Raw genomic sequence first — 13,708 nt, forward strand, 5'->3', positions numbered from 1 at the left:
CTGTTGCAAGAACAGCTTGTAACACTCCAAAGAGAAAGGCAAATTTGAAATTGTATTATATGACCCCTTTAATGAATTACCAAAAAATATTCATATCAAAGATCTATGTGGATAATAGCTACTTTATAATATAAAAATTATAACCCTAACCTTTATCTCCATACTGAAATCCCAGATGGCCTGACAGTGATTCAGCTAAAATATTAGTGTCTGAGACACTGTGAGCACGGAGACTGTAGTGTGCACAGCAAATTTTTAAATGCTTAGCTTAAATATGTAATATTAATTAAATAATACTCATAAATGGCTGTTGAGATAGTATTCTCAAGTGAAATTAATAGAGGCTTGGACCTGGAAACAGCAGTCCTTACGTCATGACTTAACAAGCGTATTCTCCCGAAGCCGTCAAACTGACGTCATCAGAGCCAGAACGCCATTCAGAGCAGAAGCCAATTTTCAGTTTTTGATTAACGATTACAACGGCAGACAATTTTTTTTTCAGTGTATTGACTTGCACGGTTTAATTGTTCACCACAAGACTAGTAATGTGCACTAAAAAGTAAGTAGGGTCATTTTTGATTTCATGACGACTAATTTTCAATGCCGTTGGCAAAACTAACACATACTGTATACTTCCATATAGATATTTTAATATTTAAAAAAAAAAAATTCCATCCATTTTTTTAAGGCAATCATTATTTCAAGCTTATTATTTCATGCTTTGAAATTGGTTTAATCCAGTCTTCTAAAAAGACACATGCGCTTTATATGATGAACTGATTTTAATATAGGCTTTTATTTAAGATTTAAGAGCCATATATGTTAGGCCTGTTTATTTAGATAAATGGAACATCAGATGGCTTTGACCTGTAATGTATGTACAATGTAGTGATGCAGTTAGGCAGACTAGGATATTTATATGTACAAATCAGACAAATATCCCATTCCAAAACATTTCTAGCATAAACTTACATTGTAAAGAAATTAAAGTTCCATCTTTGATACTTTAAAAGCATGGAGAGATCGCGATTGCACACAGTCTGCGCACAAACAATATCGGAGTGAGAGGACAGGCAGTTCATTTGTATAAGTTAGGCCTATTTGAGAGCTCGCATCCAGTTTTCTGCGATTACATAACTGTGTTCTAATGTTACAATGAAGCGCTCGCCACATTTGCGCGGGAATGATTAAAATTATGCGGAATACCTGCAATCCTGCGCGGACATTCAGACTCTGTAATCGGCGGGAGGCGGATGCGTGTCAAACTCACTGTCGGAGAGGAAAGAGCGAGACGCAGCGTGTATCGGTGTATATTCGGTAGATACTGTGGAAAATGAGTAACGGAGCAGTGTCAGATATTTAAGTATCGGTATCAAAATATAGATATTTATGATAACACTACCATGTAGTTTGTTTCTCCAAACTTTGAGTCCATAAATTTGAGCTCCCTCACTGTCCGATCAGCTCTTCAAACCTGCTGCTGCGGTTTTTCCCAGTTCAGATATCAGGGCTTTTATTGGTCCGTTTACGATCGGATATCGTTATTGGCTACTGAAGTGCCGTCAAAGGTTTGAATATCAATTCAGATTGTGGGCGTACTCAGTAACGAATTATGATTTAAAGTTAACGAAGTAGATTATTTTGCTTAATTTGTACTTAAGTACAAGTAAAAGTACAGCTTTAAAAAGATACTCAAAAAAAGTACAAGTACCCGAAAAAACTACTTAATTACAGTAACGTGAGTAGTTGTAATTCGTTACCTCCACCACTGCCAAGGTGTTAGACCTACAGTAAGTTTTCTACATATTGCTAATGGACAAAACGAGGGGTAGTTTCCATTCCACTCTAAAAACACTTTGGGACAGGGATTTGAATATTTGCAATGAAGAATGGCTCAGAATTTGGCAAAATTCTGCTAAATTTCTCATGTTTTAGCAAACTATGCATAATTGTGGGATACTGCAAATGGCACAGTTAATAAGGTTACTTCGGAACATCACTTCACTATTAGTGCAAAGGGAAATTTACATGCCAGTCAATGTCCAGTATTGCAAAATGTTTGACAAAAAAAAAAAAAACATTATGAAAAACTGTAGAGGCTTCAGTGTTTTTATCAAATGTAGTTAGTCCCAAATATGGTTTATATGCAGGTATAAAGTTTGTGAGATGTTACAATTACAATGACATGGGTCAAAACTGTGCACATTTTAGTTAGACTTTGTCTGTGTATGATTGTGGGTGCACATGTTATTCGGCTTCTGCCCCCTTCACATTGAAAGGGTTATTACAGTAATGTCTTCAGAGGCTTGTCTGATGCCCTCTGTGTGTCTCGTCTAAAATGGGTCCCTATTGCTCCCTTTGGTGTAATAGCTTCAGTACTCTATATATAATCAGCACTGCTGGCGTTCTTGATGAAGCTGAATTTTGTGCTGACAGACACATTACAGTTGGCACAATCGGTGCTCAGTGATTATCTGTGTAATTTGATAACCAGTGTAATAACTTCTGATAGTAATGGCTGCTCATTTTTTCTGGGGGAGTTCCAAATGTGTTTTGTCTTCACTGACTGTGCAGGTATTGTTGAAGATTACAAGCCCCCATTCCATGACGTAGTGCCGAGCGACCCAAGCTTTGAGGACATGAAGAAAGTGATTTGCATAGACCAACAGAGACCAAACATCCCAAACAGATGGTTCTCGGACCCGGTCAGTACCAGCTCATTTACCTTTACAAATCAAGTTAATCAGTCATGATCTTTGAAGAACATTACACAGTGTCCTAACCAGATCAAGTGGCAAGCAATGTGTCTTCCCCATTCAATTCAATGTGAAAATGGGTTTTATTTTATAAACATGCAGTGTTGTTATTGGATAATTTAATTAAATACTTTGCACAGGAAAGGTATTTAATTTAATTTCATTTTTTTTAAAAATCATTTCTCTTTTCATTTAAGGACACAAACCAAAAGAGAAGATTATTAATTGCAACAAATTTACATGTCATAATTTAAATATAACAAATACATTTATAAAGTAAAACTAATATTATTAAAAACCATTTCTGTTATTTCTATACTGTTACTTTTAGTTTCTACTCTAAATTCTGATTTAGATACTGAAATGCTGAAGCTCAAACAACAATTGAATTTTTTTATTTAACCTTTATTTAACCAGGCAAGTTAAAGCTGCAGTCCATAAGTTTTGCCTCTTTGTCGCCATCTCTGTTTGAAAACCTGCAATTGCAGCTGTGTTGCGGAATTATCTAGCTTGCGTGGGTTGTGAGTCGCGGATGAATGTTCCAGCGCAGATTAATCTAATGTTCTGAAGAGTATGTGGCATTCAGTCACCGCACCGGTGTGGATATTTACTGTACTTGTCTTGGAATATGACCCAAATAAGAATTTTCACCGTATATTGCCATCTGAACAAACAAATAACAAGTCTGCCACGTTTGTTCTGACCAACTGAGGAAAAAATCATTACCATAAATCTCGCTACCAATGGTGATTTAGGCCCAATCCCAATTCTATTTTATACCCCTTCCCCTTCCCCTCCGCCTACCCCTTCCCCTTGTTACTGGAGAGACGCACAGGCGCAGGTAGGCTAATTCACACAGACAACTGTCACCTCTCTCTCTCTCTCTCTCTCTCTCTCTCTCTCATAATTAATGAATGTAGCTAAATGTTATAATTAATTCAAATAAATGTGATCTTACCGCACTATTTCATCTCTTTCTGATCTGAAGCGGGCAGAATGCTGAGCTAACGAGCTGTAGCTTCGCATCAGGTGGTTCTTGCCAACAAGTCGTGCTTAAAATCGTTCAATGTACAGCTAGCCGTACATTATCCCTTATGTATTCGCTCTTTAGCAGCAGTTTTTTACAGCAATATTTAAATGCCACCCTGGTCATTCTTGGTGTACCCAAAATGGTCCCACACCATTGACAGACATTTCTCTGGTGGAAATAAAGCTTCGCTGTTTGGTCACTCTGTCACAATTAATCTAATGCATGTAGTAGCCTCCGTGCCTCTGATAAGCACGTCATTTTAAGCTGGTGCACCACTAGTGTAACTTTGTTTTCGTTTTGCACAAGCTGCAACAGTTCCATTCCGTGTAACAGAAACACTCGGTTTAGCGGAACCTTTACGATTAATTAACCGTGACGTTTTAAAGTGCGGTTAACCGTGAAACCGGTTAATCGCTGCATCCCTATTATAGACGTGACGTAATGACGCAGTGCCATGCTCGAATTTCCCGCGAAAACCTACCTGTACCACTCAAATTAGAAAACATTATTATAAGCTAACCGTTGTGAATCGGGCTAAAGTAAGGCGATAGTTTTGAACACTGACTGGTTATGTACTTGCTCAAATATTGATTTCGGATAATTTTTAACCCAAAAAAGTTACGGACTGCAGCTTTAAGAACAAGTTATTATTTTCAATAACAGCCTGGCAAAATCTATTATATGAACACGTGTGACCTCGTGTAAAGAAGAAAAGGATTGCTCTCTAATAGCCACAAGGATATATCCACTGCAGTATAAATATTATTTAGCAAAATCTCCATTTTGTGTTTTTTTTAACCCTCCCTTCACTTGATTCAGTCTCTTGTTTTGTTTTTATTTTTCAGACTTTAACATCAGTCGTTAAACTCATGAAGGAATGCTGGTACCAGAACCCATCAGCCAGACTTACAGCATTACGCATCAAAAAGACTCTGACAAAAATTTATCATTCTTTGGACAAAATCAAAGCGGACATATGAACTACTTCCTTATGGAAGACCTTAAAGGCCTTTTTACTGTGCCCAGTGGATGTCTCATCTGGCGAACAAACCGGAAAAATAGATAATCTGGCCTTTGTGCTCTTATAGAGGCACATCATATTTATTTTGAACTTAAAGTGAGGCATATTTGGCATCCAAAGATGTTGTAGCGGGCAGACTGCAGACTGCTTTTCATATGGGAGTTATTTCATTTAGCACATAGGATTTACATCTCGTTCTGTCACATTACAACAGCTGGGCATTCGAAGAAACTGCTTTAGTGTTAGTTCACTCCAAAAAAAAAAAAAAAAAAGTAACCTTACAAACTTACAAATCAGACAGTTCTAGTTCATAATACAGCAACACTACTGCAGCCCTACAAATGATTCAACTGCAACCCTACAAAGAAAAGAGAAATTGCTTTTTTCATTCTGTCTCTTTATCATTGTCATTTATAGTGTAAGTAGACAATAAACACAATACTCAATCAATCTGTCATGAACAAATGATGAGTTTTAAGGTTGCACCTCAGTCTCTGTCTTGATGCACCATCTGTTGTCTGATGTGTTAAATCTGAAAAGATTTGTATCACTGCACATTTAGCATTATGTATTTGTTTTTTGTTTGTTTCATATTGTTTGTAAATACAGATGCTTAAAGAGTAAAACAACTTAAATAAACCTACAAGATCCTGAATTCAAGAAATGGATATCTGCAAATTGTATTTGTTTATCAAATAATTCACACAGTTGTTCAACAGACATATACTTGGATCACCATTATAAGGTTTATTTATAGATCATTTAATTGAATTTTATGGAAATATTTATTTAAAACAATGAATAAACAAAAAGGCAGAATAGTTTAAGAGAGTTACAGATTTAGCCTAAATTAAGTTGTTACTACTAGTTTGGTGCCAAATGTGTGTTTGTTTGTAATTATTGATCATGTATATGAATATACTTCATGCGTAGAAAGGCTCCAAATGTTACTTGTTGGGTATCACTTTTTTTAAATAGGTGGAAAATGTGAAACAGGGTTGCACTCAGTTAAACATTGTTAGCCCAGTTAAACATTACATTTTGGGTAATTAAAATTTAGATATTATTTACCTCATTTACATAATTGCTGGACATATGGAGGGCATAGCTTGTCTTGCATGTCTTGGCAGTGAATTATTAATGGCTGCAAGAGAATAAAAAAGTCTTTAAGCCAGTTTAAAAAGTGTCAATACATGTAGTTTTTACAACATTTTCTGGTCTTCATTTAAACTTATTAAATGATGAAAACAAGAAAACAAGTACTAAATGTGGGGTCTTTAACATGCTCAAAAACTCAACATTTTGCTCAAAAGCAAACCGGCTATTAGGCCTGGGTATGCTGTATTTTGATATCTCAAAGGGTTTGGCAATGGCGAGTCAATATATTCAAGCCAAAAAGGGAAATAGTAAGTGTGTTCATTCATTCTGTGATTTTAGATTGAGCTGTATTTTTGGTAAATGATGCTGAGCACATGGATATGACTGTTGTGAGTCATGGTCATGTATTGTACAGTGAACTGACTACTGTAAGTTGTCAACAGTAAAAGCGTAAATGTGAATACGATTTTACTGTAAGTCAGTCAGTCTTTCTTTCTTTCTTATATACTGTCTTCGAAAATATGACAAATAGTCCTGTGAAGTATTTTTGGACTGCAGTGTTACTATTTTAAAATTTGTACAAATACATTACATCTGGACAAATTTGATTTGCAGGCTAAAATAACATGCAATCATGGTGCACTAATCAGCATCTGCATGTTTTGTTTTGCCTGCCTTAATCCAATCAGCATAAACATACCATTCTGATACTTCATTATCACAAAGATATAGAAAAGTTCACATCTCAGGTATTTCTGATCACTAACAATGGCTACAACTTCAAAGAATGGGACAGGGGCACCAAGAGCAAAAAGACAAAAGGTGATAGCCTGAGTTATCATGATGCAGAAAAATCATCTTCACCATATGCAGTGTCCATTACTTTACTTTTTCATGTGATGTTCTGGCAAGACATAAATTTAAAAATCTTTTTAAGATCCATTTAACCTATATCTCCACATCTGAAATTACATATAGAAACATGAAATATTCAGACTTTTCTTACACACATCTTTATATAGTGCATTGATGTATGTGTTTTTGTATCTCTGTGAGGTTGTGACCTGGTTTTCACCCCTTTTTTATTAAATGATAGTAGTGTGACTTGAACTCAGTCTAGACTCAGGTAGACCTGTTCCTGGTAGTTCTTTAGACTTGAATGTCTGGGGCATAACCGCAGGTTCCCTTTTGTACCAGTGCCTGTTAAACGGAAGTAGGTGCGGGTTCATTAAATGTCACTGATTTCTTCTGAGTACTCCAGTCTCAAATTTGGATAAGGTATGGCCGTAGTGTTAGATCATTCTTTTCCATTTCCAATCCTTTACCTTCAGGATCAAGGCCATGGGCAGCCATTTTGCAGTGTGCACACTATAGTACTGCATCCTCTTTCAAGTTTTTACTTTACTAATCCTAGTTCACAAAAGCAAACAGGTTGGAGCCCTTTAGCATCTTAATCACACCCATTGCACTTGATTTATCACATCCAAGAAGTTTTTTTTACATAGGAACCAGTCACCACAAATGCTTTAGAACTATACTGCCTTTCTTTAAAAGTAGTCATAACTATGAATTGTCCAATGCATAGTACCCCTGTGCTCTCAAGTTTCACATTGACATTTTTGAGTTGTGGCTTGTACTTCAAAACAGAGGTTCTCAGAAATTAGACTTATGTCAGCATCTGAATCAATTTTAAAGTCTATGTGTGTTCCTTGAATCTAGATAGTGACTACTCATCCTCCACTTTTGGCATCAATGTGAGTTAACAAACTAAGGAAGTGTGTTATGTTGCTGCATTTCTGTGGTTTGCTGGCATCATGGACGTGGGTTCTAACTGCAACAAAGTGACCATTTTCCTGCATTTGCAGCACTCCACACTATTTTTGCTGTACAGTGTACACATATCCGCTTTTCCATGATTTCTTCTACATATTTTACATCCCCACTTAAGTTACATGCTCAGTGTGGTTTTGTTTTGAGCCAAGGTGCTGTCTGCCTCTTTCTCTGTGATGGGATTTTTTCCTGATGCGTGATGTCCATGAGCTTGTTCAGACTGCCTCAGAAGCTCTACGTGTTTCTCAGTGTCAGGTTGGGCATTAGTTAAGGCTTTTTTAATCTTTGGTGGCACCGAAGTGCTTTAAGTAGCTTCTTTATTAGACTATTAGTCCTCTTTTGAAGGTAAATGTCTGATAAACTTGTTCAGAATATTTTCCCATTGAAGCTGCTTACTGACCTGTACTTCAGCCTCTTCTTTGTCCAGAAATCCATCACTTGCAGACTTGGATGGCTGCTTCAATACAATAACTTATTCACTTACTAGCTCTACTAACACGTCACAGCATAACAAAACTATATTACTTCCAACAAAGGGTGAAGGCTTTCTGCAGTGCCCCCTTGAATGCATTAAAAAAGTCTTACAGTTTTTTTTCAATTGCTAACAAGCGTTTACCAATACTTAAAGTACTTTTTCTAAACTCTTAACACAGCAACACACCTACATCACACAAGTAGCCAAATAGTTAATTCCCTGGCCAAAACCACATTTTGTTAAATAAATACAAACTCTACATTTCAAAATGCTTAATACCTTTTTCTGCATATACTAACTCTATCAAAACACAGCAAACCCGATTCAAAATCGATTCATTCGGTCAAAACATTAGCACTACTTTTCTATCCAACAGAAACATATAGTCAATCATAGCACAGTGACTGTCAAAATACTAACAGCTGATGACTTCACAAAAACGTCATTACTTGTCATGTTACAGTTCTACCTGCATATAGACAATATAAAAATCCATTGTTTTTTGTAATTTAGTTACCTTCAACTGAAACCCATTTTACATTTTTAAGTGTTGAATGTGTTCATTCTTGGCAACATACTGTCTTAAATTTAATTAGTAATTATAGAAAAAAAAAAATAGGGTCCCCTATGCAGAAATTCAATTGAAACCTTGATTGAAATTGTTTTCCAGTGGGTTAGGGTTGGATGTGGATAGTGCCCCCATGGTAGCTGATGACAGTGATCAACAAAAATTCCAACATGCATGGCCTTTGGTTACTATGCAAGCTTGTTTCCGTCAGAGAATAAAAAAGTAAAAATGGTAATTGTGGGGTAATATACAATTTGGGCTTCTATTCTTGGAATTGCGAGTTTACATCTTGCAATTCAGACTTAATCAGAATTGTGAGATAAATTCACAATTGCAAGAAATAAAAGTCATAACTTTGAGATAAAAAAAAGTCACAATTATCCTTTACCCTTTATGTTCCATGGCAGAAATAAGCTTTCATAGGTTCCACATGTGTAAGGGGAAAAACAAACAAACAAACAAACGCAAAAATGCACAGTCCAGCACACATTCGTACTCTTCTCCCCTACCTCTTCTTCTCCCTTTTTCTGATCAAGCTACTCCTCTCCCTCCTACAACTATTATTCTTCCTCTCCCAGGCATTATTTTTCCTCTCTCTTTGATTCTTTGTATTGATGAAGAATATGTAAAAATGTTTTTTTTTTGGTGAAATTTTGTGAAAAAAAGTGAATTATTATTTATTTTTTTAATTTTTTTCTCTCTTTGATTCGTTGTATTGTTCTGTTCTGCATCAAAAAAAAAAATAAAATTAAAAGAGGTCTTTTTACTCTATGCTGATGTAATGGAAAGAGCATCAACATCTGACTATTCCTCCAACTGAGACTGGAATCAGCTGTTTCTAAATATATCAGTGATATGTTACTTAAAAATGCTTATCAGTTGTTACAATATTTTATATAGAGAGATTTTTTTCAATACTTTTGAGCTGCGGTGGTTGCAGTAGAGGCTTTACACTATATTTAAAGTTTGGAATATTAGGTCTTCATTTCTGTCATGCTGTGTCTAAGCTTTTGTAAAAATGATAAGAAAGATCCATGATTTTGGTATGGGGTAAGTTTGTGTGAAAAGAAAATTTAAGCATTTTAGAAACGTGTTAATTGACTGAATATTGTGTGAAAACAACAAAAATTGTGTTAATGGTATGGTCACAACAGACGGATGTTGTGCTAATTGTGTATAGAGTTTTGAAAATGTGACTACAGATTGGACAAAGGGATGTTAGCAATTGGAAAAAACTGTAATGGTGTGCTTGCGATTTGGGTCTGTGGGAGTTTGGACTAGACTTTGATTTCGTGGCTCCAGATCATGATCACTGCTGTGCAGACTCAGGCTCCAAATATCATACCAGTGCACGATGACAGTGGCCATACCTGGGATGTTTTGGCTTCAATTTACTACAGTGGAAGTGGATTTGGTTCGTCCATTTAAAAAAAAAAAAACGTTTATGGTGCATACAATGAACTTTTAAATACTCCTGCTAGGGGATTCATATGATTGTCTTCAGACTTGGTTTAGACACTGAAGATGCTAAATTGTGATGATTAACAGTCTCATGTCTTGGAAATTTAGATCGAATTAGTGTTATACAGTATGTTTGGTCATATCATATGGATGTGGCAATTTTGGTTCACGGTCAAAGCAGCACCAGCTGGCAGCAGGAAGTGTGGCAGTTCTATTCAAATGCATATATAGGATATATATTTTTTTCTAAAGTCACTGGGTGGTAGTGGCTTTACTGCTTGGGCCCATTATTGCTGCTTCCAACTATGTTTAGTTTTATTGTTGAAGCTGCACGGATTTACGCTTTCTATAGCATCCCAAAAATTCATAGGGTAAAAGCTATTCCATATATTAATTCCCAGTTTAGTCTATAAAACAGTTTATGTTTGCTTAGTGCTTCTGTTGTTATTTTGCCATGCTTCACATGACCATGAATCAGAGAGAAAACTTGAAAACAGTGCTTTAGTGTTTACCTATCTTTTGTTTTTGTGAGTGTGACAGGCTAAGTGTGGAGGGCAAAATCAGCAACAACAGTTGATAAGTGTGACACCCCATTCAGTTGTTCTGAGTCTGCTTGTGTGGTGGTGGTTTACACATCGAAAAGTTCTCCTATTTAAAAAAAAAAAGAAAAAAAAAGAAAAAGAAAAATGGCATTTGTTCCCCTTATGCTTTAGAGGCATAAACTACAAAGATAATATTGTGGTCAGTAATTTTAATTGCAGTTAATATGACAACATACACAAAACAGTAACAAATCACACAAAAGTAGTGCAAGAGATGGGTCTTTAATCTAGATTTAAACTGACAGAGTGTGTCTGCCTCCCGAACAATGTTAGGTAGGTTTTTCCAGAGTTTGGGCGCTAAATAGAAAAAGGATCTTTCACCCACAGTTGATTTTGATATTCTAGGTATTATCAAATTGACAATTGAGTTTTGAGAATGCAGCAGAACGTGGAGAACTATAATGCAATAAGAGCTTGCTCAAATACTGAGGTGCTAAACCATTCAGGGCTTTATAAGTAATAAGCAAGATTTTAAAATCTATACAATGTTTTATAGGGAGCCAGTGCAGTGTTGACAGAACCGGGCTAATATGGTCATACTTCCTGGTTCTACCTGATCCCCCATCTGGGCTGGATACGTACTAGATCCGGGTGACTGCAGTGACCATCTGATCTGGATACAGACTGGATCTGGTGGCTACGGTGACCTCGAAATAAGAGAGAAACAGACTAATATTAACGTAGATGCCATTCTTCTATCAATGTAACAAGTACATCGGGTGTTATGGGAAGTGTTCTAATGAATGCAGCCTAACAATCCTTTAACGGATTTGAATATTAGAAATGTGTTGGTGTGTTATGTGTAAGCCAGGTTAATGAGATGGGTCTTTAATCTAGATTTAAACTGACAGAGTGTATCTGCCTCCTGAACAATGTTCGGTAGATTATTCCAGAGTTTGGGCGCTAAATAGGAAAAGGATCTGCCGCCCGCAGTTGATTTTGATATTCTAAGTATTATTCTAGTAAGAACTCTAGCTGCTGCATTTTGGACCAGTTGGAGTTTGTTTATTAAGCGTGCAGAACAACCACCCAAACTTTACAATAATCTAACATTGAGGTCATGAACGCATGGATTAACATTTCTGCATTTGACATTGAGAGCATAGGTCGTAATTTAGATATATTTTTGAGATGGAAAAATGCTGTTTTACAAATGCTAGAAACGTGGCTTTTAACGGAGAGATTGCTATCAAATAGCACACCTAGGTTCCTAACTGATGATGAAGAATTGACAGAGCAGCCATCAAGTGTTAGACAGTGTTCTAGGTCTTTACATGCAGAGGTTTTAGGTCCGATAATTAACACCTCTGTTTTTTTTCAGAATTTAGCAGTAAGAAATTATTTGTCATCCAGTTTTTTATATCGACTATGCATTCCGTTAGTTTTTCAAATTGGTATGTTTCGCCTGGCCACGAAAAAATATAGAGCTGAGTATTATCAGCATAATAGTGAAAGATAACACCATGTTTCCTGATGATATCTCCCAAAGGTAACATGTAAAGCATGAAAAGTAACGGCCCTAGTACTGAGCCTTGAGGTACTCCATACTGCACTTGTGATCGATATGATACCTCTTCATTCACTGCTACGAATTGATGGCGGTCAGATAAGTACGATTTAGAAGGAATATAATTGTGAGGATACTACCTTTTCTAGTATCTTTGACAGAAAAGGGAGATTTGAGATTGGTCTGTAATTACAGTTTTTCTCAGTCGCTTTGGTGCATTTCTCGAATCATCCTTAATATTTGCAAAGACGTATTTGCCTTTCTCAAGACAATTCGTACAAACAGCACCACACAATGAATTACCTGCAAAAGCCTGTAACTTACTCAAAAACTTTATTTCATCTCTCAAACGTAAGTATTTATGTCAATGAACATATCAGCGCCATCAGAATGAAAAGTCCTTGTGTCATTATTCACAAACAAGATAGTCAAAATGCTTAGTCATGTTGTCAATATAACAGTGCACTCTGTTAGTATTACCTGATGTAAACTATGGCAACAGTTTGGATGAAAGTTACTGTATTGAAATGCAGAAGGCTGCACTTCTTATGTATGCCATATATGGATAGGATAGGATTCACAGTTACACTTTGCTAGTGGTCAGACAAAAAAAAACATTACAACTTCATTGTGATATAGAAAATAAATATGGGCACAAAGGCGAAAATACAAAATTAGAAAAGCAAACACAGGAAACACAACTTAGGCAGAATGTTGCTTTTGCATGCAGCACTGTATGAGGAATTGCAGTGCAGTCTGTCTACACCTCCTGATGTGCCAGTCTGTCAGCCCACAGATTCTCATCTACGTCACAATGAATATCTTCCCTTGCAATGCAATGTGGAATTGATAGAATTCAAGAGAACCATCTCACAACTTCATATTTGTGGATGATGCTGGCTTCAACCTGACCAAAAGCAGAAGGCGTGGTCGAAATGTAATCGGCCACAGAGCTACTGTTGATTTGGCAGGCCAACGGGGAGGAAATATCCATTGTCAGAATTTGTAACTCTTGTGTTGTCCTCTGTCTATATATGCTTTTCCAATTGAAGGTTCATGAGATGCACCTTTGAGCTATTTCAGAGAACTGGTTTATCATTAGCTGATCTACATTCTATTCATTAGTGAAAGTCAAGATTCACTTGCACAATTCATGGCAAATTCATGGCAAATAATGCCTAGATGTTTTGGGGGGGTAAGACTATTGCACAGAGAACTATTTAATACATTTTGAGCAACATGACGTTAGCAACTGATAATGTAGGAAACCTCAGACAAATGTACATAATCAATTGAATGAATGTACCAAAGCAATCACAACTTGTTCAAAAGAATGAGAAACTGCTTTTATGATGTGCAC

The 13,708-nt window shown here is 36.4% G+C and overlaps 1 protein-coding gene across 1 annotated transcript in view; it reads left to right on the forward strand.

Annotated features, from left to right (window-relative positions):
- The window catches only part of LOC107734497 (activin receptor type-1-like), a 36,070-nt gene extending 30,982 nt beyond the window's left edge, over positions 1–5,088 (forward strand). The window contains exons 10-11 of the mRNA XM_016546469.1: positions 2,575–2,705; positions 4,632–5,088. Coding sequence (XP_016401955.1) covers positions 2,575–2,705; positions 4,632–4,766 — 266 coding nt within the window. The 3' untranslated portion in view covers positions 4,767–5,088. The remainder of the gene's footprint in view (positions 1–2,574; positions 2,706–4,631) is intronic.
- Positions 5,089–13,708: the final 8,620 nt, after the last annotated feature.

The sequence above is a fragment of the Sinocyclocheilus rhinocerous genome, unplaced genomic scaffold, assembly GCF_001515625.1.
Source record: "Sinocyclocheilus rhinocerous isolate Xijiao unplaced genomic scaffold, SAMN03320098_v1.1 scaffold340, whole genome shotgun sequence".
NCBI lineage: Eukaryota > Metazoa > Chordata > Actinopteri > Cypriniformes > Cyprinidae > Sinocyclocheilus > Sinocyclocheilus rhinocerous.